Source organism: Calidris pugnax, unplaced genomic scaffold (genome assembly GCF_001431845.1).
Source record: "Calidris pugnax isolate Ruff unplaced genomic scaffold, ASM143184v1 scaffold63, whole genome shotgun sequence".
Taxonomy (NCBI): domain Eukaryota; kingdom Metazoa; phylum Chordata; class Aves; order Charadriiformes; family Scolopacidae; genus Calidris; species Calidris pugnax.
In genome coordinates, this window is record NW_015090852.1 from 4,132,435 (window position 1) to 4,159,163 (window position 26,729).

General features: G+C 36.8%; 1 protein-coding gene across 4 annotated transcripts in view; it reads left to right on the top strand.

Moving 5' to 3' along the window:
• Positions 1-26,729, top strand: part of SUCO (SUN domain containing ossification factor) — a 41,728-nt gene that overhangs the window by 12,340 nt on the left and 2,659 nt on the right. Inside the window, exons 2-22 of one of the 4 annotated variants that reach the window (XM_014943512.1) lie at positions 33-141; positions 2,397-2,495; positions 3,807-3,952; positions 7,188-7,328; positions 7,508-7,658; positions 8,741-8,861; positions 9,078-9,202; positions 9,671-9,738; positions 10,398-10,505; positions 11,627-11,732; positions 13,634-13,654; positions 13,884-13,939; positions 14,700-14,791; positions 15,526-15,591; positions 18,195-18,269; positions 18,771-18,867; positions 19,907-21,076; positions 21,968-22,055; positions 23,481-23,585; positions 25,400-25,554; positions 25,926-26,017. In XM_014943512.1, coding sequence (XP_014798998.1) covers positions 33-141; positions 2,397-2,495; positions 3,807-3,952; positions 7,188-7,328; positions 7,508-7,658; positions 8,741-8,861; positions 9,078-9,202; positions 9,671-9,738; positions 10,398-10,505; positions 11,627-11,732; positions 13,634-13,654; positions 13,884-13,939; positions 14,700-14,791; positions 15,526-15,591; positions 18,195-18,269; positions 18,771-18,867; positions 19,907-21,076; positions 21,968-22,055; positions 23,481-23,585; positions 25,400-25,554; positions 25,926-26,017 — 3,191 coding nt within the window. The remainder of the gene's footprint in view (positions 1-32; positions 142-2,396; positions 2,496-3,806; positions 3,953-7,187; positions 7,329-7,507; positions 7,659-8,740; positions 8,862-9,077; positions 9,203-9,670; positions 9,739-10,397; positions 10,506-11,626; positions 11,733-13,633; positions 13,655-13,883; positions 13,940-14,699; positions 14,792-15,525; positions 15,592-18,194; positions 18,270-18,770; positions 18,868-19,906; positions 21,077-21,967; positions 22,056-23,480; positions 23,586-25,399; positions 25,555-25,925; positions 26,018-26,729) is intronic. The other 3 variants (XM_014943514.1, XM_014943513.1, XM_014943515.1) reach the window with 3 other exon arrangements.

A 26,729-nucleotide genomic window follows, 5' to 3' on the forward strand; every position in this document is an offset into this window, starting at 1 on the left:
CTTTGACACTTTTTTCTTTTTTTTTTTAATAGGCTTCCTATTTGGCATGTCTTTTGTAAAGACAGTCCTTCATCGACAGTGCAATATGCTTCAGGTGATGCTTGTGCCCTGGCAAATAATGATGAAAATGCTCAGGAAAAGGTATGATGAATAATTAGCTACTCTGTCTGACTTGATGTTTAACAAATAAATAAAAAGATTCCTACACTTTGATTCATAGTGCCTTCTTGGCCAGAATGTTTAATGTACTCAGATGTACTCAGACCTAATCTTCCCAAGTTTTTGTTTTCCTTTACTTAAAGTTTGTTGCTGTTATGTGGCAGTACAGCTGGACAGGTGTGTGTGTGTGGGAAAACAAATAGTAAAGCTAGGAATAGTAGCTTATATTTTTTTATTTGGCTGCCAGATGTTAAAGAAGTGGTCATCAAGGATAGTATATTGCTCTGTAGAGACCATGGTAGCAGTTGATGGCCAGCATAAGTCTAGGCCCCACAGTATGCTAGTTGCATCTGTGTTGTGTTAAAAAGGCAGTGCACAAATAATTGTTATCTTAAATAGAAGATTTAAGAATAATTGTTTTATTGTCAGTATTTATCAGTTTGGTTTCCTCCCACTTAATAAAACTTAGCAATGCTAAAATATATATATATGAAATACTAATAAACAAGATTGTGTCCCTTATTTATATCACTCAATGCTTAAGGTTAAATTGAGTGTAATTGTCCCACCCTGATTAATTCATTACAAATTTCTGCATATTGCAGTTTCACAGTGAGTTCCCAGGCAGTTAAGTCATATCAGAAAGTCATCTTAATGTCATTTTTTTACAGAGGTAAAGAATCAGTCCTATGATAAGCATGGGTAGTATTGATGCTATTAGCCTAACCGTTGCTTCCATCAATCAATGGTAGGGCTAATCATGTTTCTCATTTCAAGAAAGCTTTTATATGTCACATCAAACCTGGAAAATGTGTTGAGCATTCTGGTTGACTCAACTGGAGAGCTGCCTGACCAGAAAAAAAATACTTTAAATAGTGTGGGTTTCTTAAGCGTTTCAACATCTAGGGTAGCTGTATTTTTTTGTCAGCTTATGTGGCCAAATAGCATTCAGTCCTATTCTTCTGTCTGCCTGAAAGAAGTCTTGCTCAAGTTTAATGGCTGATGTAATAAAACTGGAAAGATCAAGTAAGCTTTGAGACTGAGAGGCCACTGGTGTATCCTTTCCTACCTTTTTGCAATGTTCTTCCCTTCATTCTATTGACATGGGCTGCATTGTTAAGCAGATTTCTCAACTTAAAACCAAAGAAAGAAGTGAAGTATACTGTGCTTTTCACTCATTAAAGGAAAATCCTTTGGGTGTATGGGCAATCTTAAACCTGTGTCTATTACTCCAATCTAGGCTGCTGGAGATGTACTGCTCAAAAAGAGCAGTCTTGCAACCCTTGGTCAGTTTTCCTTAGATCAGTTGTCCCTTCAAGGCATTGGTTCTATTTTATCTTAGGGAGTAGGATGTGAGTTAATAATATCTGGGAAAATGTTGCTTAGCTATTGTCTTTAAGATTTGCTTGCTCAAATTTGGGCTTCCTGCTCTTCCAGTATACCTTAACACTCTCAAATTAATACAGTCATGTCATCTTGTATAACAGCAGCCCATTTTGGATTCAAACACTTGCACTTCCCATGCTTGACCACAGGATTTTTGGTAGCCCTTATAAAACAAGGGGTGTGTAAACTTCTACCAGATTTCTTGCTCAAAAATAACTGACATGTGTTGTAGTTTGAGGGGCAAGTAAATTCTTCTTAGTTCTACAGTCTGGTGGTTTTAAAACTTCTTTTTTTTCCCCTCAAATGTGTATTCTTTTTTACTTTGTGAATTCACTGTGCTTGATTATAAATGTGAAAAAAAAAAAGTTAATTTCACAAGTCAGTTGTAACATCTTAAATTCTTCTCATTCTGCTGATAAGACTGCTGTAACTGAAATGTGCCAAGTGTCATTTTTTTAATGGCTATCTGGTGCAAGTCATCTGAGGGTTTATTTTCTTTTTCCCCTCTTGTTTTGGACAGCATGGAGATAGGGAGGGTTTGTCAACATGGGAAGTCATAGCAGAATGTATAACTTTCCTTAGCACAGAAACTGAATAATTTAAGACAATGCTAAAATGGTCTTTCCTGTGAAGATTTAACTGAACTGTTTTAACTTGCTGTAGTCTTTGTAGAGATGAGATTTTTAAACATAAGAGGAGCAGCGGCTCTGAAGATTCACATAACTTCTTGTTGCTATTCTGGTTGTAGTAAAGGTAGCATCATTCAGTCTGTACCAAAGGTAACTCCTCTCACTAGAACAGAAGGCCTGTGTTACTGCATACTTACTGTTATTTTACCTTTAATATACTAGGGGGAAGAGGCTGTTCCCAGACTGGAGCCTGAGCATGCAGACTCAAGTACACGGAGTTACTCTACAGAACTGCTTGATGACGTTACAAAATCTGTCCAGGCAAGACTTTTATTTTATTCATCGTCTCTATACACTCTTCAAATGCTTCTTGGATTTCAGAGTCTTTCATTTTCATTGTCTAAAGCTCATAGTAACAATCTATCACATTTCCCTTGCACATAGTGTTGCTGTCAGACTCGTGTTTCCAGTGAAGGATAAAATGTGCGTGCTAACAGATCTTGAAATTCTTGTGTGCATAAGTAATAAGAGTAACTTAATATTTGTAGGTACTGACTAAATAAATCTTTCAAAGATAGATTAAAATTCAGTGTTATGGGTCTCTTTACAAATAAAACATAAAAAAACAGATCTTTTATATAGATCAGACTTGGTGATTATAGCAGTCCATTTTAGCTTTGATCCTTCCCGGCTTCTGTCAGTTTTATTTCCATTGTTAAAATGGAAAAAGGGTTATATGTGTGATAACATTAAGTCAGTGCTTGGTGTCAAATGTTACAAAGCCTACTGCTATAGATGATTTGTTTGACATGTATTTTGGGGTTTTGTAGATTACAGGACAACATATGTAGGACATACTTCTGAATATATATTGCATGGTTTAAATAGTAATTCCATAGTAAAACATTTTAGATTTCTTCATGTTCAGTTAGATGACTTGGAGTAAACCATATTGACAGGAGGCTCTTGTTTAACTATTTGATAGTATTAATAGTATTTAGTATTGTTTAATAGTATTGCTGAAGAGTTAATCTGATCTGTTTCAGTGGTTATGTACTCTTCCAGATTCAGACTTATTTTGATTATGCAGTGTGGAGGCTTATGAAAACTGAAGAACTAGAATAAATAAGACTCATGACTACTAGACTCTCAGAAGTGATAAGTGATTTATCTCTTTTTCAGTTACAACATTAGATTTCTAAATCATTTTGGACCTCCATTGCGGTGGTGAAATCGAAAGCCTTCCCCAAAATTAATGTAAATTTTATTCTAATGGAGTAGGCAAATAGAACCGTTTATTTCAGTTGCTGAAATATTCAAGCTTGTTTTCTTGTGGCTTTTTCTTTATAGATATGCATGGTTGAGGAAGCTGTTGCACATGCCTTCCCCAATTAATATTTTTATGCTATTATTGCAGCCTATGGAAGAGTTGTAACTATCCACTGAATACCACCTAGGTTTATGAAGAAAGAAAATTTATTTCTTAACTGTCTTGCTCTCTGGTTTTCAGGTTCATTGATGACAGGAATCTAAACTACATAACTATTAAAACTCCATAGTAGATGTTATTGTATGATGCTTTTCCTAGTCAAGTTTTGAAAAACAGGTGTTCATTCTGTAATGTTTTCACAGACTACAGAAATAAGTGAAGCAAGCCAGCCTGAAGTTGAGACTCCACCTTCAGTAAATTTAAATGAAGCTTCATCTAGCATAGTTGCAAGCACTGAAAACATTTCCAGTTCACCTACCTCAGAGATACCTCCAGTCTCGCAGCCCGAGTAAGCTTTTTTTATTTTATTATTTTGGTGTTTGAGAGACTGTCACTTACTCTGATGTCATTGAAAAGGTTTAGTAGGGATAAGACTAGACTGCTATACACGATTCTTTAGTTATACTTTGGTTTATGGTGTCAATACTAATGGAATATCTTTTACTCAGTGTGCGGATTAAGAGTTGTATATGTGCCTGAAGTGTCATAGTATTGCCATTGTCAATTACTAAGCTGCTGCTTTGACAGAAAAAAATCCAATGCCTTTAATGTGCTAAATAATCTGTACTATAAAAGACCTCAGGTCTTTACCACTAGGATTTCTGTCCTTCACAAATGTGCTTTCACATCTGTGATAACAAGCATCAAGGCTGCTGCAGTGGTGGCCTCTGCTTTCATTGAAGGATGAACTTTGCAGAATTTTACTCCAGCACATGTACCAGAGCAGTTTTAAATAAGTTCTGATATTAAGAGACTTTAGATGAAATATACTATAATTTACTAAAATTTTAGTATAAACCCAACCAAGACAGTTTGTAATTTGGGTACTTGGTAGTGTATTGCAGAGCTACTTCTACTGCAGCCAGTCTCAAGAGTTGATGTACTTAATCTTGTTTCCCTTCTTTTGTGGAATGCTGTGCTATCAAATGTGACCTGTGGTATGGAAATTTGTGTGTATATATTTCTAGGTACTCTAACAAAATTCTTCTGGGCTTTTTAATGTATGCTGGGGGGAATATATTCTTCTGATTGCCTGCTGATAAAGATCGAGTGTTTTGGTAGATAAAACTTTATGAAAAATGAAGTAGACTTCTTGTTCCTTGGTGTTTTGCGTTTTTTAAGAGTCTGGCTTTTCTGGTTTACTGAATTTAGTTTCTTTACCATAGGAAAGGTCTGGAACTCTTGGCTGGTGACTGATGTCATCTAGTCTGCTAGGGTTAACACTTAAGCACATTTCATTACTTCATAAGTATCTTAATTGCAAGTCTTCAAAAATCAAGCTTCCCAAATTGACAGTTTTCATAAAGCAAAACTGGAATGTAATTTCAGCATGTTTCTTTTTATAGCTTTTGTTGACTACTGTACTGATTTGTTTGTGTAATGTATTGTAAGTCTTACTGTTGTCAGGTCGTAGGAGAAGATTCAGGATCTTATTTTCTCTTGAACATTCAGCTTGGTATCTTGTAATTGTTGGAGATAGTCCTGCTGTCTCTGAAGACTTGAACTATGAAAAAAATGAAAATGGAAACTTTTGGAGCACGTGATATATTCATGCTTGGCAGTAGTGTTCTGATGCTAGTACCACTTACAGAAGAAAGGGTAGAATGAGAATAGGAGAGATGCATATTTATAAATTATTTCAAACTTCAGTTGAGCATTAAATAGCAATAGGTGGTCTCTTTTTGTGCAGATTATTATCCAAAACAGCTAACAAGATCTTTAAAACGACTCAGTTGCATTTTTCATCTTTAGACAGCATTTTTTCTTTTTTTAGATGCTGATTCCCATCAGTGTAACAAAGTCCAGCTCCCCTAGGTGTTACCATCCTGATATTCCAGCAGGACCTCTTAGTCAAAATATTCTGGAAGTAATTTTATTCCAAACTATTTTTAGTTTGGAATGAATCTATTTTTGGGACAGGATGGATTGTAGCTTTTCTGTCCAGGCCTAATCTGGGGAAAATATCTTGAAAAATAATCTGAGCTCCTACTCTGGTAGCAACTGAAGACAGGTGCCATGCGAAGTAAGATTGATAATGCACTTTAAGGGAAAGCTACAAACAAATGAAAGTACCCAAAGGAGAAGGAGCACTATAGTTTTTAGGCTTGTGCTACTCACCTTCTTTCTAAAATTTGTTACTTGAGGCCAGTCAGGTACACCCCTGACATCAGGTTATTTTTAAGTTCATACTAGTCCTGTATTTTATTCAGTTGATAATTATTTATACTGATCTCAGTGGACAGCTGACAAGACTATGTGGAGCTTTTTAATTTTAAGTGTAGTGGTCAACCTTACTTCAGTCATTAAAGTATTAAAGCATTACATGCAGAGCTAAACTGTGTGCATCTTGGATGTGTGCGTTTTGAGGTGTTCAGAGAAAGTACTCCCTGTTTGTCGCCAATGAATTCTTGTTTTCAATGATTCTTGTGACATAGTGAAAAGTCTTGAATACCTATGAGTTTCTTCTTTTATACCATAGGAACTTTGACAGGTCTAAAATTGGTTCCCTGTGTTTGTTTAGGCTGCTTCTGTTGATGATCGTAGCAGTCAGAGAACCAAAAAGATGCCTTTTCAAGTTGTCAGTGTACTGTTTCTGTTTTTGCAGCTCTGTATCATGATACTTGGTTAACCTAGTTTGCTGCTGATGTTGAAGAAAGCTTATGCTGAAACTTTGGAAGCAGAATAAAGGCTTTTACTTATACCTGGATTATAAAGTCTTAGATCAATACAAAAATAATCCCTGTCCTAGAGGAGGGAGGAAAGTCACAGTTACTATTTGTCCATTTTCTCCTCCCCGCTCATTCCATTATTTCTAAAGAGAACATATAGGGAGGCTTTCTTTTCGTTTTTTGCCATAGATTTTGCCTGATGCAGTGTCTTCAGTCTTTCTGGGAGAGGGGAGGTGAAGCAGTGGGTAGATTTAACTAGTTCAGGCTGTTGACGAAGCTTAGATAATGGTCTGCTGGGTTACCTCATTTTTATTACACTAGCAAAAAAGAAAAAAAAAAATCTAGTGGAAAGGAAGTCAGGCTGGCTCTATATTGTTATGCCCCCCCTTCTCTCCCCTAGTTTTAGCCAAGTTCTGTTCTGATTGCTGCCCATTGACTTAAGCACATTAAGAGCTTTTAGTTATGAAATTGTCTTGTGTTTGATTTTGTTGTTGAAAGGGAGAAGAAAATTGCTGGCAGTCAGATAACTATGAAGCTGTTCTTAGTTTGTAGTAATGATGGGAAAAATTATCCATTGCAGTGTTTAGTAAGATGTTAGATGGGAGTTCTGGGGGATGAGAAGCCAGCTTTGAGTTCCTTTGCTGGGACAAACAGGCTGGAAAAGGAAATTCTATTCTTGCGTGGGTACAGCTGAGAATGCAGTTCTATAAGTATGGCATACTTCATTTATCTTAATTATTTCTGTGAGACTGTTGCTTTTTTAAAATCTTTCAAATATCTTTAGTTGTGTGGTTGATTATCAGGGTTACTTGTATTATCAGAAAGGTAAAAAGCATGTTGTTTCTTTCCCTTCAGTGCAATAGAAAATTCCCGTGCTGATACCCCTGTAGTCAGCTCTAGTGAAGCTGAGCAGTCAGAACCTGACTGTGATATTGGTGGGACACTTGAGGCTGACCCTCAGAGTGAGCCTTCCTCTTTTGTCAGTCCACCAGAGAGGTGAGTATCAAAGTAGGTTGTGAGTGTGAATAATTTAGAGGTAATTGCTCTTTCTGTCCTGGCGTTGCAACAAACATTTGCATGTGCTTGCTTATCTACTTTTGTGTGTGTGTGTTCAATACTGCATATGGCTGAAAATGTGATCGTTTTATAGGTCCTAATATTCTTAAAACTTTCAGCCTTGCAGGTCAACATATAGAGAACATATCATCTTCACATGGCAAGGGAAAGAAGACAAAATCTGAGTTTGAGTCGAAAGTTTCAGCTCCTGAAAAAGGGGCAGATGAGCAAAAATCTGCTCTGAACGCCTCGGAGAACTTAAAAAGGGAGGTAAGCAGTGCTGTTATCTACTCAGTACACACAGGAGCATAATCACCTGTGTTGGGTCCTCACCTTTGTTAAGGATAAGTGATATCCATCACTTTTCTGATTGTCACTGTATACATACCCAGCCCTCACATTTTGTGCACTGTGTTCGGTTCTGATATTGCTATCTCAATAAGGCTATAATAACTGGAAGAAAAGGGCAGCAAGGTTAATTCATTGGCACAGAACAGTTTTTCTGAGTCTCTTCAAATATTTTGGAGAAATCAAATAAAACTATCTGGAGTAGAATCCAGAAGAAATGTTCTTTATGTAACAGATGCTGTGGATGGTGAATTTTTTCACATGAGCTTAAAAAAAAAAAAAGAGGAAGGAGGGGCAGGTTGCACGGTCCAGGTAAGCTTGTAGAAGAGGAGTCTGCAGGTTGAATCCTGAGTGAGATGGGAAGTTCCTGAGCAGCAGGCAGATGGCTAGAGGCAGAAATGACAGTTGGAGGAAATAAAAAAAATGCTTGGTGTGGTTTTATGCTTTTCAAGGTGTCTTATTTGGCCCCTGTTAAAGGGGAATACTTAGCTAGGATGGGTCTTAACTGTGAGACTGCTTTTATGTTCTTACTGTGAGACCCTTCCTAAAGCTTATGTTTTTTAAATAGCTAAACAATGACCAAGGCCATAGCAATACCATTTCTTTTTGCCATCTTGTAACCAACATTCATATTTGAAGATTTCTGATACAGGGAAAGCTTTTCTCTTTAGGAGGAGGAAAAGCAAAAATCATGAAGAAAAGCAGATGTTTTATGAGACAGAATGCTTATGTTTTATTTAAAATGTGTAAGTTTAAGCTTCAAAAATTACCAGCATCTTAGTGAAAGAATCTATAATTCTGGGAGGAAATAATACCATTTTTCCTGGCTTGTGCGCTTACCTTGGCACAAATTTTTTAACATTTCAAATAATGTATCTGATCTTGAGTTGATAATAGTATGCTTTTTTTTAATTCCTTTTTCCTTTTTGAAAGCATTGAAGTTCATCTTTGTTTTCATGCTTGGCACTGAAAATATTCAGAATTGCTGACTCTTTCTTTTGCAGAAAGACTATAAGAAAACAGGAGAAATTGACCCTACGTCAGTGATAACTCCAAAGGACCCTGGAGACATTCCAACATTTGATGAATGGAAGAAGAAAGTCATGGAAGTGGAGAAAGAAAAGAGTAAGTTCAGGATGCATTGGTTTAATCCATGTGCAGACCGCTTTCATCTTGTATCAAATTTGACTAGTAAAACTGTCTCAAATTGGAATGCAGCCTGGAACTTAAGTTTTCTGCTAGAACTACATAATTAATAGCACTTATATACAAAAGCAGTGAGCGGAAGTTCCCTGTTTATTTGCATGGTATGTTATAGTAGCAATATTTTCTTGTTCCTAGGTCAGTCAATGCACCCTTCTGCTGTTGGTGGGCAGCATTCCACAAAAAAAGTCCAGAAAAATAGAAATAACTATGCCTCTGTAGAGTGTGGTGCCAAAATTTTGGCAGCGAATCCAGAGGCAAAGGTAAGCATTTACTAATTATTAGTATGCATTATTTCGGTTTACTCTTAAGCAAGAAGTAGTACAAAGTACATTTACTTAAAACTGAACGCTCGTTTCTGAAGTTATCTTTTATTTCTATATTTTGGTTTGTTGTGATTTTTTGATTTATAAAAATGGGATATAAACTATAATCTGTCTTATTATGGAGAAATTGATGTCTTTTCAAGTGAATTTGAAAGGGGGAGTAGTGTCTACTTAGTACAGAAATTGAACAACTGAACAGAATTGTATTAAACAGCTCACCATGGTAAATAATCTGTGATTGCCCAAGTAGTATGGCATAATATCTCCTATATATTACCTTGCTTAGAATGTTGTGAAACTTGGTATTAATCAGCATAACTAGTATAAAATGTATTTTTAGAGAGGGGAAAACCAATTGGTCCTGTTACTGCACAGTTTAAAATACTAATTTTCTTTTTTATACAGAGCACTTCAGCTATTTTGATGGAAAATATGGACCTTTATATGCTAAATCCTTGCAGTACTAAAATCTGGTAGGTTATTGAGATTTGCTTGTATGATGGGAGTGGTTATAGTTTTCCATTGAGATGTGACTGTACGTATCCTGTGGGACTGACTTGACCTTGATATGTCTCTGCCTGAAAGTTCTGTGTGGACTTTAATGAATTTAGCACTAGATGCTTTATTATGCCCCCCATAGAATTCTGTCTCTGGTATTGAGAAGTAAGATTAAGGAGATAACTATTCACTTTAGAATTTGTAGGTTTTGCATAATTATAATCTTACAGAAGAGAAACCACTGAGTATTCAAGTGACGATTTTGGTTTCTTTCCCCATCTGTCAAATAATTGTAGGACATATGATCAGAATTTACCGCATACCAACTGGTATCTCAGGTGTGGTTTGAATGATGTTTGCTATCCTTAGTTTTTAGTTCTGTGACTTGTTGATTGAATACAAGATGGAAGAAGCTTTTGTAGCTGCAAGTGCTATCTCGAGTTACTAAGCTAGATATGCAGGTAAACAGCACTAGTGATTTTGAAGGGAGCAACAAGTGATGCCTCCTTATTGTACAGCATTTTTGTAGTGTACTTTTATACCCAGTGAAGGATGCAGTAACAAGGTAAAGAACTGAGAACTGTCATAGTAGAAGGAAAAGTGCATTTCTTAATATTTCCTTTTTGTCTTCAAGGTTTGTTATTGAGCTCTGCGAACCAGTCCAAGTAAAGCAGCTTGACATTGCAAATCATGAATTATTCTCTTCCACTCCTAAAGACTTTCTAGTGTCTATTAGTGACAGGTATGTCCCACCCTTCTGAATTAAAAATGAAATAATTATGAAATGGATGGCTTCCTAAAACATGGTCTGTCTATGCCTGTTACTATGCAAAGTGTAATGATTTGTGAAATTACATGGATTTTCTTTGTGTGTGTCTATTATCAGTTACTAGCAAATTTTTTTCCCCATGGAAAGGGCAACTGTGAGTTTCTAGAGTACATGGCTTGAGTTCTTTCCATGCTTCCTATTTTTCTTTTTTCTTGGCTACCTTAAAAATGAAAAGAAAAAAGTTGTTGAAAAACAGCAATGAAGCAGCAGAAATGATACAGTAGCTAGGTAGTGAATGGCAGATTATAAAATAAACATCCTTAACAGAATGCCACTGGGGTTGTGGGCTCTCTCGTCCCTTGTCATTCAGACCATTTTCACATGGCTTAAGCTGTCTTCAATGCAGAACTCTGTCTAAAATAGCCCCAAATTATTTAAAAAGGAAAAAAAAAAATCGTAGTACACTATTGAGAAATTGGAAGGGATAAGAGTACTACTGGTTGGGCAAATGACTGGTGAAAGGGTGACTTTATTGTGTTTTAGGCAGTGTTGTACCCACACTACTTTCTGGGAGTAAGCAGATTATTCTGATATATGAAAGAAGAGATGTTCATACACTGCATCAAAAAAGCTCCCTTTTTTCTTTAGTGCTTAAAGTGTGTAGGTTCTGATTCGCATCACTTGATCTGTTGCCTAGTTCTAACTCTGCTCACAGTTTTTTGAGGCTTGCTTACAATAATATTTATAATCTGTCACTTATGTGTCATGTTCCTCAGTGTTCATCTGAGGTGACTTTTTTCAGTTCCAGAAACTTTACTGTTGACTGACTGAATTTCAGGAATTGGATCAAGTATAGGGTTTCATCATTCAAGGGCTTGCACTCTCTTTAAGTATGTGAAGAGATACCGCTTAGATTTTGTGTTGGGATTAGCTTTATCTTGCAAATCTTCTTTCAATAAAAAAACATATTGCTGCTATCTACAACTGAAAAAAATAATTACTTCTGCAAAAACTTGTTTTGGGAAACCTCAGTAAATGTCTGTAAATAGTGGGGTTTTGCATTTCATTAGCTGACTCGATTGTTTATTTTCTAGGTATCCAACAAACAAATGGATTAAATTAGGTACTTTCCATGCCAGAGATGAGAGAAATGTCCAAAGCTTTCCTCTGGATGAACAGATGTATGCAAAATATGTTAAGGTAACTTAACACTACAAAAGCATCCATGCTTCTCAGGGAAGGAGGGGTTTTGCTGGGCTTACCCTGTAACACAGAGCATCCAGAGAAACGTGTTATCAAAGCATACTTTACCATTGTTTATAGTTGTTTTGTTAGTGGCTGTGGTGCGATTGGCCATGTACTAAACCCTTGTCACACAGTCACAAGTGTATTACCTTCCTCATAACGGTAACCAAGAGGATCTTGGAAAGCACCTATTACTTTGTGTCCAAGTACATACATAGTTGATACCTGAATTAAGAAAAATCCAGACGATGTTCTGTTGTATTTGACTTAACCAACTTTTAAATGTAAGATTAGAAGGATCGACCTATTTTGTCGCTTGGCTGTAACCTGCTTTATATATACACAAACACACACGCACAAATCTAGAACAAAGATTAGAATGTGTGCATTTCCTGATGCCTTTGTGCTTTATTCTCCATACAGTTTTAAGTGAATCTGAAAGAGTAAGCATTCGAATTCTGGTTCTTATCAATGGACTCGAAATGCAGTTTTGCAGTTATTAACCATAACTGCAACTCGTGCAAATTATTTAGGCTTACTGCTACTGGAGCACTTGCCATGATCTTTCTGCCTTCAAAATAACTTGCAGCAAGCTATCTTTACTCAGGAGACACAAAGAAAATAAAACTCCATAAATAAAGTGGTACTTGGACTGGGAGAAAAGCTTTTGTGAAAATATTGGGATGGAGGGGGAGGTTTAAATTCAAATTATATACAGACCTTTTAGGTCCTCTCCAGTGATGTGTTATCTTCTGATTATGGTGCTGCCAAAAAAATGCAGCTTGGTTTGTGACACTGAATTATGATTTGTGCTTTCATGAAGAAGTAGCTACAAATGATAGTTATCTAACTTCTCTACTCTGAAATTCTGCATGAGTCACAGGATAAAGATGTCATTTATTTTTAATTCTGCTTTCCAGCTGAATTAATGCCTTAAGGTAACTGGAATCTTACTTGTCACTGAAGTTCCAAAATTAAACTAGGTGCTTCAGCACGTAATCCCTTGGCGAATACAGTGTTCTGCCTTGAATAATGTAGCATAGTAAAATTCTCGAAGGATTGTTTTTGTAATGTTTTTCTTTTATAGCAGAAAAGTAAGCAAGTTCTAAGTGTGCCTAGTCTACAGAAGACGAGTCCAATATTTTTTTGAAAAGTTTGATTTTTGAAATGGCTTAATGAACCTGATATCAAAAAATAACAAATTTTTTTGTAAGGGTGCATTTATGGGAATAGTTACATTGATCTCGCAGATCATTATGGTCCTTCATTGATAGTGTCTACATAGTGGTTTAATAAATGCATTCTCTACTTGCAAATTAATTTAAATATCAGTGTGTAGTCAAGTTCTCACTAGAAATACAGATGACTGAAACTTCCAGACGTATTGTCAGATGCTCTATACGTTTTCTTCCAGTAGTGTTTCTATACATTGAAGCATGCTAATATTGAACTTGAAGCAGCAGCAGTACACAGAATGCATGCTATAAAGGGTTTTTTCCTCTTGAGTCACTTTCTGTAGTCTGTGCTGTTTGAGGGAAAAAATACACTTAGTAAATTTAACATACTTCAGTATTCTGTCTGCAATCATGCTGCCTAGAAAAATTGAATAACTTAAGTTCATTAATAAAACACTTGTTGCATGTTAACCTTCTATCTGCAAGGTACAAGGTCTAAATGAAATCTTGCTACCTAAGGCAGATGAAGTAGTATTGCAACTTTATCCTTCATAACTTGTCTTCTTAGGCATTTATAGTAGTGAATTAAAACCAGCAAAACTCTGTAGTTGCCTGTGGCATGTGTTCAGCCTTTGTACTGACATCTTTGTTTTTTTTCTCTTTTCCTTTCTCTCGCTTCAGATGTTCATCAAGTACATAAAGGTTAGCAACCTCTTCTTTTGGAATGATGAATGCATGGGGCTTGGGGTGTTCTCTACTGCGACTCAGCACTTTAATGCATGGCAAGAATATATCTTTCAGAGTCTTTTCTGTTATGGGCAATTTACAAATCCTTTGAGTAAATGAAACATGCAATTTCATGTTTGGATGTATATGTTAAATGAACTCTTGACTCTATGGGTTTGAGTTTTAAGTACCTTTTATTCTTTAGGTGGAGCTGATATCGCACTTTGGATCGGAACATTTTTGTCCTTTAAGTCTTATAAGGTAATACCTTAAGTGGTTGCTTTGTCTTCCTACCTCCTTCTAGTGAGAATTAGTGTCATAAAAGGCACCGATTTCTAGTTTTTGGGTTTTACTAAGTTACTTGGAAATACTGTGAATTGAAGTGATTACCTAATTCACCAGCTGTAGAATCCTTCACACCTGTTTAAACTGAGCATGTACTTAAGAGAATAATCAGCCTCGATACTGCTTCTAAAAAACAATTTCAATTCTCCTATGAAAGCTATGTCAGGATTTGAACCTGAGTGCTCTAATGTTATAAGCCAAACCATATTTTCATTTGACAAGACTGCTGTAAAATGGATTGATTTGATTTTATCCTGGCAGAGCAGGTAAAAGATAATATGGCATGCGAAGTGAGGTAGTTGGGAATAGATACTCCTAAGGTTAGTTTAAGGTGAAGCTGAAAAGGAGGTATGAAAGATCATGGAGAGCTTAAAACAAAAAAGTCCAGGCATGAGTTCAAGTTAAAAAGGATAAAAAGTCTCTTTGGAATTAGTAGTATTAAAAAGAGGATCTTTTTTCCCGTGCAGCACTTGAAAGCGTGCAGTGGACTCTGTGAATACAAATTTGAGAAAATAAGCATACCTGCTGCTTGTTCTTTGTTAACTGAAGGCAACTATTGCTTATCTAATTTATTTGCTACGTATTATATAATGTTAATATTGCTTTTCTAATTTTCAATTGTGTCAACTAGTTACATGACTAATACTAGATTTTTATTTTAAACCTTTGCTCATAGGGTATTTGGTACTAGCATGGTTGAAGAGTATGAAGAAATAGCTGATTCTCAGTATCAATCTGAACGACAAGAGCTCTTTGATGAAGATTATGGTAAGCAAATAATTTCTGCATTTTTAGCCATTCAGATATGTTTTGTGCTACTCTGGTGGCTCATCACTTCCTGCATGTGATGATAAATTGACTGCTAAATTTACTCTTACTGTCTTGTTGACAATATTTCAGCATTTTGAGGCTTATCCAACGATTCTTTTAAACAATGCATTGTAACTATTTGGAGGGTTACTTTAGAATGCTAGCAAAAAGTCTCTATTTCACTTGGCAAGGTAGGCAGTATCTTCATATGCTGACAGCAGTAAAGGATAACTAAAATAATCAAAGCAGCTCACACGAAACAGCTTTATTCTTAGTGTCCGTGGCCCATTTCCTGAGATTGCTTGTATGATCAATGCTGCAAGCAATTGGGAAGGTGCTTATTTTGGCTTGCAGATCTTGTGCTTAAATAAAAATATATGAAAATGCCCAGGTCCAACCCTCATGAGGAGGAGGGGGAAGAACAATATATGAAGCTCAATGAGCTGTTTGCTGTATATGTGTTACGAATTCTGAGAAACAGGAGCTCCACCCTTGAATCTCTTTGGGTTTCTCATTGCTTGGAGCTTGATATTTCAGTATGTAATTTCTGACCTTTAACTTTATTTCTGTAGTTTAATTTTCACACTGTCAAACCAAAACAGTTGAATGGCGTGTTAAATCTTGAGGTTTGTTTTCTTTGCCTATGACACGTTTGATTTTCATAGTCATAAAGTGTTCTTATTTATATACAGATTATCTATTGGATTACAATACAGGGGAAGAAAAATCTTCAAAGAATCTCCTTGGTTCTGCTACAAGTGAGTATGGTTTATTAGAAGAAAGTATTACTGTGCTGAAACAAAATGAGATAATTGAAAGTGGAATGACATTTTGTCATGCAGCAGCTACGACTTTCATGTTTTTCTGCTGAAACAATTTAATTGCATAAGACTAAATAGTAACAATTCAAAGTTGGGGTATCTTAGAACTGGAAACCCCTGTTTTTAGAACACTAAGGATTTCTACTTTTTGGAAATTTTCTTTTCTGTACTTAAGGATCCTGAGCACTTAAAAGAATACAAATGTTACATAGGTCTGTAAATAACCAGTACTAAAGTGCTGTAGAACCTTAATTGTTCAGAACTTGGAAATCTCTGCTTAATTAAGATGCCTTATTTTTAGGAGACAATATAAAGATTTTCTTTTTATGGCTTGAAAGTAAGGGGATGGAAAACACTTTCTGAGAAGGCTTTATGTAAATACTGCAGCTTCTACATTCTTCATAAGAGCTGTATATATATATTTTTTGAGATAACTACTGGTTCTTGACTGTCTCTTGTCACTTTTCTATTGGAAAACCTGAAGGTGTGGGGTTGATTTGGCTAAGAATACTTAAATATTCAGTTTTAATGGTATTCTTAACTGCTAAATTATTTAGGATAGTATCGGTTGCCACGCAGCTTCTAAAGAGGTCTTACACTGCACCACACTTCCTTCTGTCCCAGGAATATTGCACAGTTTAGTACAGTTTTCAAAGGGAAAATAGTGGAAAAGACAGCTTATTTCTAAATGTTAACCTCTCTCAGATGAGAGAAAGCAGTGTATTCTTTCCTGACACTGCTTATCTCTTATCTGTGACTTCAAAAGTTTCAATTTTCAGGCTATCTTGGTGAAGTATATTCACATGTTCTTTGTGCAAGTATTGCAAGTGTTTTTTTTCCTCACTGTCTGAAAAATGCAGTGACTTTTCTATTGTTTTTTTTTAGAGTACTAAAGCTAAGAGTAAAAGATTTGAAACACCTATTGCTGATAGTGCTGTAAAAAGACAGCTGAGCTCTGAAATGTTGCAGTGATCATTATTTAGTTCTGGCTGCTGGATCTTATTACTGAGACCTTTCATCTGTAGCAGGGTAGTCAGTGTTCCTGTTTTTGGGAAGAACACTGAGTGTTTGGGTGTTGGTTTTTGTGGTGTCTTTTTATATGTGCATGCTTAAATGTGATGGACTTCCATTTTGCATCATTTGTCTTAAATAGACTGATACACAGCGAGGAAGGGGGTCCTCTGAGGAGGAGACAGTGGTCTTCTCAGACATTTAATCTCATAAGAAGTATTTTGTCATCTTCTACTTTAACCTGTGAGGGTAGCTCACTACCAACTCTTAATTCTGTCTTTTTCTGCTTCTCCATCAATAGTGAGAAACAATTCATACTTTGTTTAACATCTTTTGTTTATCATGACTTTTCAAAGAATACAACCCCAGATAAATAATATTTTTTGACATGTTTTGGAGGAAAGGCAGAAGCAAGGTTTTAAACAGAACTTCCTGGAGTCTAAGAAATTGGTCCTTACTACTAAAATGCCTCTCTAACATTTTAAACTTATCCATGTGACAAACAGTACATATGTATGTTGGTGGGTGGGGCAGAATTGGACAAAGTTGGGTCAACTTTGGCATGTTTACAGTAAGGTGCTCTTTCTCTGTTCCTTGTCTTCTGTACAAGTCTGGCAATGATGTTTGCTTTCAATATTGGGACCAAAGAGTTAGTTGTATCTAATATATGTGCTGGTATAGAACAGATCCTCTTTGCATTTACTTCTGTGAATTTCAGTTTGTAGGGGGGAAAAGGGGGATATGCTATTCTATTCAACAGATCCTTTAAAAAAAAATAAATCTAAGTCAGATTTGTGGATATTTGTTACAGTTTTCTTTCAGTTGCCTTAACTGATCTTGATTGTGTTCAAGTAACATTGTAAAGTGTACGCTTTCTTCAAATCTTAAAATATTGAGATTTTTTTATGATGTAGCAGTACCAGAGCCAAAAGTCCGATACAGGATTAAGGAGGGGAGATATGATGCAAAATGAGACTCAGCTTAAATTGAATGTGTTTGTAGTTTTCTGTGTTTGTCTTGCTGCAGACATCCTGTGTTCTAAAGCAGAACTCTGTCTTGCTCATTTAGCAAATGACATTTCTTCACTCACTTCTTCAGTGTTACTATGACAAATGATCTAACCTGTCTGTATTAGAGCTCCTCTGTTTGAGTGTTCAAGCTCTAAATTTCTGGTTTAGGACCTCCCTCAGTGATTCACACACTTAGATTGTCAGCAAATTCCATGCTAAAATATTCTTCTGTTTGTCTTACTGTTCCTTGGTTTCAGTGGGCTAATCACCAGTGAGTACTTCTCACTGCTGTTAGAAGGTCTAGCTGCCAAAGATTAGGTATGGATTGTCAAATACTGGTTTCTAGCTTATCCGTTAAAAGCAGCAGATGCATCCAGTGTAATAGAATGACCATATTTCTTTATATCCTTATGCTGAGATTCATTTCAAGCAAGTGTTACAAAATAACAGGTTGCTCAGTGGTGCTGATCTCTGGACCCTTTGAATATGTCCTTTTTGAATAGTTGTTTTCTCTTTTAGATGCTATCCTAAGTATGGTGAATATTGCTGCTAATATGCTTGGAGCCAAAACTGAAGAGTCGTCTGAAGCTGAAGGTATTTATTTTTTTATGATGAAAAACATTCCAGAAAGTTTTCTCTTTTTTTATTTTGTTTAATTTTTTGTGAAGAGTTGGATGATCTATGTTGAAATGAATTTTTCACCTTCTATGGCATACCTGATTAGTACTGTAGGATTCTTATCCTACTGACTGTGAAAAGTGGAAGAAGGATGCTGAATTTGAGGAGAAGGGAACTGGTACAAAGTTAACATACATGTTTGTTCAGCTATATTCGGAGATCTTTATCTCTGTATTATCCAGCTCCAACTGTAAAGTCTAACTTGCTGCTTCTTCCTGGAAATATTTTTCTCCATAGCATCCTACACATAAACTGTCAGTAGCACTTTCATTCAAATAACTTTTGGGTGACTTTTGCATTTAATTTGATATGGCAGTTAATAATCTAAAAAAACCCCCCACAACTACCACCCCAAAATTCATTGAAAACAAACATGGTTCTTAAATTTTTATGTCCACGTTTTCTTCTTCGCTGTAGCAGGAAACAACAGTGTGTCTGAAAACGTTACTTCCACCCCTGCAACTTCAACAGCTGCACCAAGACTGCCTGAACCAACTCCTGTTCCTTCACCAGAGTAAGTGATTGGTGCTGGGTGTTTTTTTAGCTTAACAGAAGCTAGCATGCACCAGTCCAGAATCTTTGGTAGTAGAATGCTTAGATACGGCGCACAGCCTTAAACAAGTAGAAAGCATTTGATGAAAATGTATTTGGTGACATCTGTAGTATGGTAATGTACTGACCAGGGAAATAAATTACTTTAGTTACTATTACACTTGACTAAATGTCAAAATGCATCACTAACTTTCTTAATTGTTTGTATTACTCTGTTTAGAAGAAGTTGTGGGAGTGGTTATTTTTTTCTCTTGACTGTTGCAGATTTCTTGGGTGGAAACTGACTTAATATTCTTCCAGGTTTTGCAGGTTGTCTCCTGCAAGGGAGACTAGTTGCATTGCTGAAACTTAACTTGTGTTGACAAAAATTCTGATTTAGAAGCTTACTTTTTTTTTTGCTAGGTTTTCCTTGATGAAAATATGTATGCAAATAAAAGGAACTAGGTTAGGAGGAGTTGTGTATAAATATTCTATGGGTTGTTTTTTTTTCAGTTGTTTACAATGGCTTAGAATTGATTTGGCTACTTGGAGCTGATTCTCTAGCTCTTAAATGTTAAGGCATGACTAGTGCTGTGTTTAGCGGTTTTATGATTTCCTAGCACTCTCATTGTTGAGAGACTGAGAGAAAGGTCAGTGGGCAAGTTGTGATTCTTGCATTTGCATTTGAAGATTGCAGCAGAAGAGCAAGCAAGATGCTTGCTTTATAAGAACTTAGTGATATTAGAACGGGTGACTTTTTTTCATGGGTGAGGGAAGGGGCAGTATCTGATTGAGAAGGCTTGCTGTTTTAGAAGCAAGGGTTGAAATAACTTGTTTGCAAATTGGGATTGAAAACCACCAGAGAAAGTACTAATTTACAGAATTTCTTACTGTGTCCAAACTGCCTTTTGTCACTGGAATAAGCTTTGCTAATTTTCTAAAAGATCCTATTTGTGCAGTCTTCCAGAGCAGGCCCGTAAAACTGTTGAAGTAACATCCCGTCTTTAACTCTTTTGTTGTAGACTTGTTACTACAGATATTCCACAGATCGATAAAGACCAATTAATTGTGGATTTGACAAAAGAAAGTCCTATTGTTCAGCTAGTACAAGAGTATGAAGAAGATACAAGCCAATCAACAGTAACCTTGCTGCCCAGCGATGAGGATCAGGAAGAAGAAGCGTCATGGTTTGAACTCAAGACAGAAAAATACTGTTATGACATGGCAACAGCATGTTGTATTTCCACCTTTTCAGAATATCTGTTTAAATGGTGTTCAGTTGCAGTAGCCATGCATCGGCAGCGTAGCAAAACTGAAGGTAAACAAGGGCAAGATTATTCTGCTGATGTTCAGCAGCCACAGGTGGTTGTGACCGAATCTATACATACATCAATAGGTGAGCAGCCTCTGCCTGAGCAATTAGATCGCAAAGTTGAGAGACCATCTGCATCTGCTGTTGCAGTTGACTTTAGCAGTGTGGTTCATGAGGAGATCAGTAATGAAACCACAGATGTGATTGAACTAGAGCCAAGCCACCCTCAAACTGTCTCTCAATCACTCCTCTTAGAAGTTACTTCTGAAGTTAAGCCATTGCCAACAACTAATGTGGCCTTGCAGCCTGCAAAAGAAGATGCAGACCAGGTAGCACCAAGTGTAACTCCCCACCTAGATATAGCTGAAGTCAGTGCAGAAACAGAAAAGGCTGAGAGCTCTGTTGCAGAAGAAAGTCCTGTAGCTTCTGAGACCAGCGTGGCAACTGAAGTAAAAGAGATGAGCACAAGAGAGACTATTGCTACTCCAGTGATTTCAAAGCCTACAGAGACTGTTCTGCAGCCTGAACATACAGTGGGCACGTTAGCCAGTGATGCTGAGGAAGGAAAGGAAAGCACTCCAGAAGTGCAGAAACCTGTTTTGCCTTCTATTGACTCTTCTGTATCTGCTGAAACGAAGGAGGACGATCAGGCAACTGAAGAAGCTTTAATGGCAATTCCGGTCTCTGGGGGACCACAGAGGACAGCTACAGACTTCTATGCTGAATTGCAGAATTCAACAGATCTAGGCTATGCTAATGGAAATCTTGTTCATGGATCTAATCAAAAGGAATCTGTCTTCATGCGCCTTAATAATCGCATAAAGGCCCTGGAAGTAAACATGTCTCTCAGCAGCCGTTATTTAGAAGAACTTAGTCAGAGGTAAGTCCTGAGGAAGACTGGTAAGAGTGTAAACATGATTTTAGCCAATTATACAAAGGAATATACGCATATGGCAGGTAATACAGTGGAAGCTAAGTATAATCTAGACCACAGCATAAATCTTTATGGAAAACTGAGACAAGTACTTAATCCTAGGTGTCTTACCAGATACCTAGATGTCCGGGGCAAGGATTCCCTTTCTGTATTTCAGATACAATTACATTTATTTTGTTTTAGGAATATTGCTGTGGGTTTTATAAAAGGATAAAGCGTTGCCAGGAGGTAAGCACTAATCCTGGTCATAATCCTTTCAACAAAAGAGCACATCCTCCTGTTGCTGTTAAACCAAATGACACAGCACTACAATGCCACCTTTACTGAATTGATTGTTTCCACTTAAACTACCATGTTATCTGTAATAACCCTTGTTGAAGGGAGCATGGAGACCCAGAATTTTTTGAGCGATGTATGTAAATTAACATTAATTCATCTATGATGCTCCTTAGCCATAGGAGAATCAGGAAGCTTTACCAACTTGAGAAGTGGTTCCTAGGAAGGTGCTCTTTGTTATATTTACTGTTGTGTTTCTCTCTCAACAGTCAGCGTTTTGTAGAGAATTCTTCATAGTGAATTCTAGTCAACTGGTGTTAAGCTCTAAAGTGTTGAAATAGATTTGACTTTAACCTTGGGGAAAAAACCTACAAGCAAACTAGGAAGGGACATACCCCTACTTTATGTTGAAGCTTAAAAGGAAATAACACTTGATGTTTAAGTAAAATTTATTTGGACAAAGGGAAGCTTTCCCTTTGCATTATGATATTTCCTAAAGACAAATCTAGTGCTAGGAGTTTTATGAACTTGCATTTCAGACATTTACACTCTTTGTTTTAGGTACCGAAAGCAAATGGAAGAAATGCAGAAGGCTTTCAATAAAACAATAATAAAACTTCAGAACACCTCAAGAATAGCTGAAGAGCAGGTATGGTTTATTGTAGTACTTAAATGTTTTCCTGCTTAGGAAAGTTAACTTGAAGCAAGAGTTGCAAGGAGGTGCAGAAATTCTCTTTCAATTGAAGATTTGTGTTAGCTGTGTGTCTGCCTTTTTTTAAAAAGCAACTATATTCCATGCTTCCCAATTTTTTTTCTCTGTAATAAAGTTTTTATATATATTCCCACTTGTTTAAGAATAAAGCCATTTCCAGCTCTCTTTCTTGATTTTTGTATTTGAAGAAAAAAAATCAGTTGTGGGCTGGCAATGGCTAGAACTTTTAAATGTCTTTTCAATGAAAAAGTTATCCAGGTCTCTTCCAACCTTTGTTTCTTGGTTGTAGCTGCATTCAGCCTCCACCCCCCCCCCCCCCCCTTTTTTTTTTTTTAACTTGGTTTGTTTTTCAACTCTGATTTAAAGTACAGATAGTCAGTTGCCCTGATGTTTCTGAAGACACCTAGCCTGTAGAAAGGGAGAAGGGTACAGTAATGGTTTATGCCAAATTTGCATTTGAAATCGTAGTGTATGTAACAAAAGCTTTAGTTCATTCTTTAAAATGTGATTTAAGGAAGTGGGAACTGAAGGAGGTTTACCCCGCTCTGCCATCCTGGCTTTCCTGAGCAGCTGTGGAGTACAGTGCTAACTGCAGTGCTGAACAGTCACTAAAGAAACTGCCTATGTGGCATAGCAGGCTTAACCCCAAACTATCTGAAAACTTCTGAAGTGCAGTCTCAGGCCTGTAGTTTATTTGTCTATCAACAGTGAAGAAAATCACAACTTCCCTGAGATCATATGCGTACTCTTTTCTGCTTTTTTTGACTAGTATCAGATGCTGGTCAGTGTGAGGTGCTGTTCTTGGTTAACCTCCCTGGTATTCTGTTCATCTTTCTTAATTTCTCGTAGGATTAAGAATCCTGTTAGGGCCCTTTCCAGGAAGATGATAGCTGCAAAGTTCTTTTTCCTGGCTCGCTTGGGCTCCTGTCACTAAGTGGCCAGCCACCTGATCCCAGAGCAGAAGCTATGCATCAGCCCTTAGACTATAGCTCTGTGTAGTTAGACTATAGCATGTGTATTTTGTAACATGACAGTACTCAGCTTCCTGATAGCCATTGCACGGAGCTGGTTACTTGATCTGCTTTAATGAAGATAGCAGAAGTCACTGTAATGAAATGCACTTGGCATAATGCTACATAATGTTATTTGATAAGTAAAAATATTGATGTTTTCATGTGTGTATATGACTAATGCTGCTTAAACAGTTTCAAATGTTCAAATTTGAATGCCATGTTGAAAACGATGCTGAATAAATCACGTGGCTACAAAATGCTTGGCTGTTCAGAATGCTGGCTAGTCTCAGAACGCTCTGTGAGAGTATATGATACTGGGAACCTGACGACATGACTGTCTTTATTACAGGACCAGCGTCAAACAGAAGCAATCCAGCTGTTACAAGCACAGCTCACCAACGTTACACAGCTGGTTTCCAATCTGTCAACAACTGTGGCGGAATTAAAACGTGAGGTAATTATAGTTCAGCAATGTGGCAGAAGAACTCAAAGGAAATAGATGCATAAACATATCTTAATTTGAAGAAGCCTGGAGTTTTTAAATGAAGCTTTTCATTTGCAAAGTTGTCTGTAGAGTTGCTTTTAGCCTGCCTCTGGCCATGGGAGGGAAGGAAAGTTTGAGTAGCTTGAGCTGTCTTGTGCATAGCAAGATTGGTAATAATTTCTACTACAGCCCTACTAGCCCCGTGATTGTAGTCTGAGCTAACAATAAAGATAAAACTTAGTTGGAATAAATTAATATCTCAGCTTTCCTGTAGTGCAGTGAAATTGACATTGTTCTGTGACATGTTAATGTAAGTTAAAAGACTAACCACTGACTTTGAAATGGCAATAATGGAGTTTGCATGTACATAATGATGGGCATGTCAGAGAATGGTAAAGTTAATGCTTTGAGAACTTTTCTGGCGCTTGCTGCATTATATAACTGGTTGTATTGCATGGCTTTGTGACGTAACTTCAGTAAAATGGGATGCTTTGCAGTGTCCGGCATTTATATTATCCACTTAAATATTAACAGACTCTTGCTGTGGAAGGTTTAGTGTACAAGAGGGTACTGGCCACTGTTAAAACTGTAGGGCTGTAATAACAGACAAGTAGGTGGAGGATTTCTCTCTTAGCTACTGAATGGCAGGTTTCTGTGACTAAAAAACCCTTTTCCTTTCCGCTCTGGCTATTGTGGTCTTTCAAGATTAGGGAAATCTTGGCAACAGAGTTAGGAACACGTTCTCTCAAATGCTTAAGTTCTCCAGCCTGGGATTTCAAGCAGTACCATAAATATGACCTTTTGCGGGTTTTTTTGGTGCATGTTGCCAAAGACATCTCTTGAGCTATTTTCTAACACTTAGTGAGACTTTTTGTTTGATGCCTGGTTGGCTAAGCTCCTGTTCGTGAGTGCTGTGGTTTGATGCAGGACTTGACAGTGGTCATTGTCAGGGTATGTTAGATGAGTAACCTGGAATTTGAACAAATGCCTCTCCCTGAAATCAGGTCTGGTCACCCAAGTCTGAGACATTTGCTCATTACAAAATGGGTAGTAGCGTTCTTTATCTTTTCTGAAGTTTTTGTATGACTTCTAAGATTTCTTAGTGTGTTTGAGAGATTGTTTTTTAATAGAAAAACAACTGTGCAGTTCATATTTTTAAACATCTGCAGAATACCCTTGGATTTTCAGCTTCTGTAAAGTTCTAGTAAGCTTCATCTGCCAGTCTTCAGAAATGAACATACTAGAAAAAATCCTTCTGCTAGGTTGTGAAGCAGAAAAGTATTCAGAAAGTTGAAACTCATTGGATCAAGTAAATATAATGGTATTTATTCTGTGAAGTACTGCAACATCAGCTCATGAAAAGCATCACATAAAATTGAGATAGTATTACATCCATGTCGACTGTAAAACAGAGAAGTTACTTGCTTAATACACTTTCTGAAAGCAATATATTTTCCATGAGATAGATTTGAATGCTGTTTGCAAGAGGCAGAGGCTTCTTTAAGTTATGGTAGTACCATTGTCAGTGACATTTTGTCCTGTTTTACCAGCTATTGGTTTTCAGCCTTTACTCCTTGAGTGTTGTAGCCAACAGACTACATCAAACCTCTGAAAAAATACTCAAATTTGAAGGAGCGTTTAGTGAAATTGAAGGAAAGTGACTTGAAAACATGTAAATTAATTATGTTCTTTTTAAGATATTAACCTTTAAAATAAGAGAATAATAGAATATTAGTATTATTAAATTAGTCTTTGTCTTTAACAACTGTATAAAATTCTTCCAGGTTTCTGATCGACAAACGTACCTTGTGATTTCCCTGGTTCTCTGTGTCATTCTGGGCTTGGTGCTTTGTGTGCAGCGTTGCAGAAGCACATCTCAGTTCTGTGAAGATTACCTCTCAAAAATTCCCAAAAGTAATCACTACCCTAGCCCCAAAAGGTAATGTGTTTGTATTTGAAACTAAGTTGTTCTTGCAGCTTTTATTTGATGTTTCCTAAATCCACTGGGACTGGCACATCTGCTTTAATTCTGAGTCTTCTTTCTGCAAACTCAAAATTGATAGCAAAGAACCATTACTGCTCTGTAGTAACATTCTCCTAGGAGTGTTTTGGGGCTGCTACTCTTAATGTGCCTCAGTAGCTTATTGCAAAGATAGTACTGTGTATGTTTGCTAGGCTTTCTTGTGCACCTGAGTGAATGACTGATTCTGTCATTTTCAATGGAAAAATGTGTATGACAAAGTCCTGAGAAAAATGTGCTTTAAAAAGCTTTGTCAATTTACTTTTTTTTCTTATTCTTCTCCCCCCTAGATGTTTTTCCTCCTATGATGATATGAATTTGAAAAGAAGAACTTCTCTTCCACTGGTCAGATCACAGTCTTTTCAGCTAGCTGGTAAAGAAGGTATTATTCACATACGACACATGCAGTCTCTAGTGTTACTCTATTAGTGCTGTACAATGTGTGTGGTGTTGCCAGTGTATGAAAATGGAATTGCAGGTTAATGTCAAAGTGCACTGGATTGTAGAAGTTCGTGTATATGTTCTGTAGGACAAGGTGCTTCATGAGCAAGTTACCAGACACTCCCACAATTGTGCTAAATTATGCTAAAACATTAAATGTAGTCTTAGCATCCGTAGAGTATAAACAATAGCATTCTTGGGGTTAGCAGCAGTCCATGCAGACATTCAGGTCTACAAAACTGTGAAGCTTGCAAAAAGAGCTATTTTTACTTAATGCCAGTCATGGGAAGTCTAAATGCCCTACTTCCCAGAAGTCCTGATAGCCTGTCTTTGAAACTTGCCAGGTATTTAAGATAAAAATTTATCATCTGTAGTAAGAAAATCTGGACTATCTATCTTGTTTTGAAATGATATGGTCTTTTCAATATTCATGTTACACTTGGGACAACTAAATAATTTTGATTTCTTAGGCCATTGTCATCATGCAAAAACAAAAGTGCAGGTTACAGTAACTACCAAGTATGCAGATGACACTGCTTTTCTAGGTGCAGCAAACTTGCTTCATGGGTTTTTCTATTGTGAATAAAACTGCATGAGCTGCATTGGGACTGTTGCAATAGAGTGTAGCTAAGGCATAGACTTATGTTTTTGCA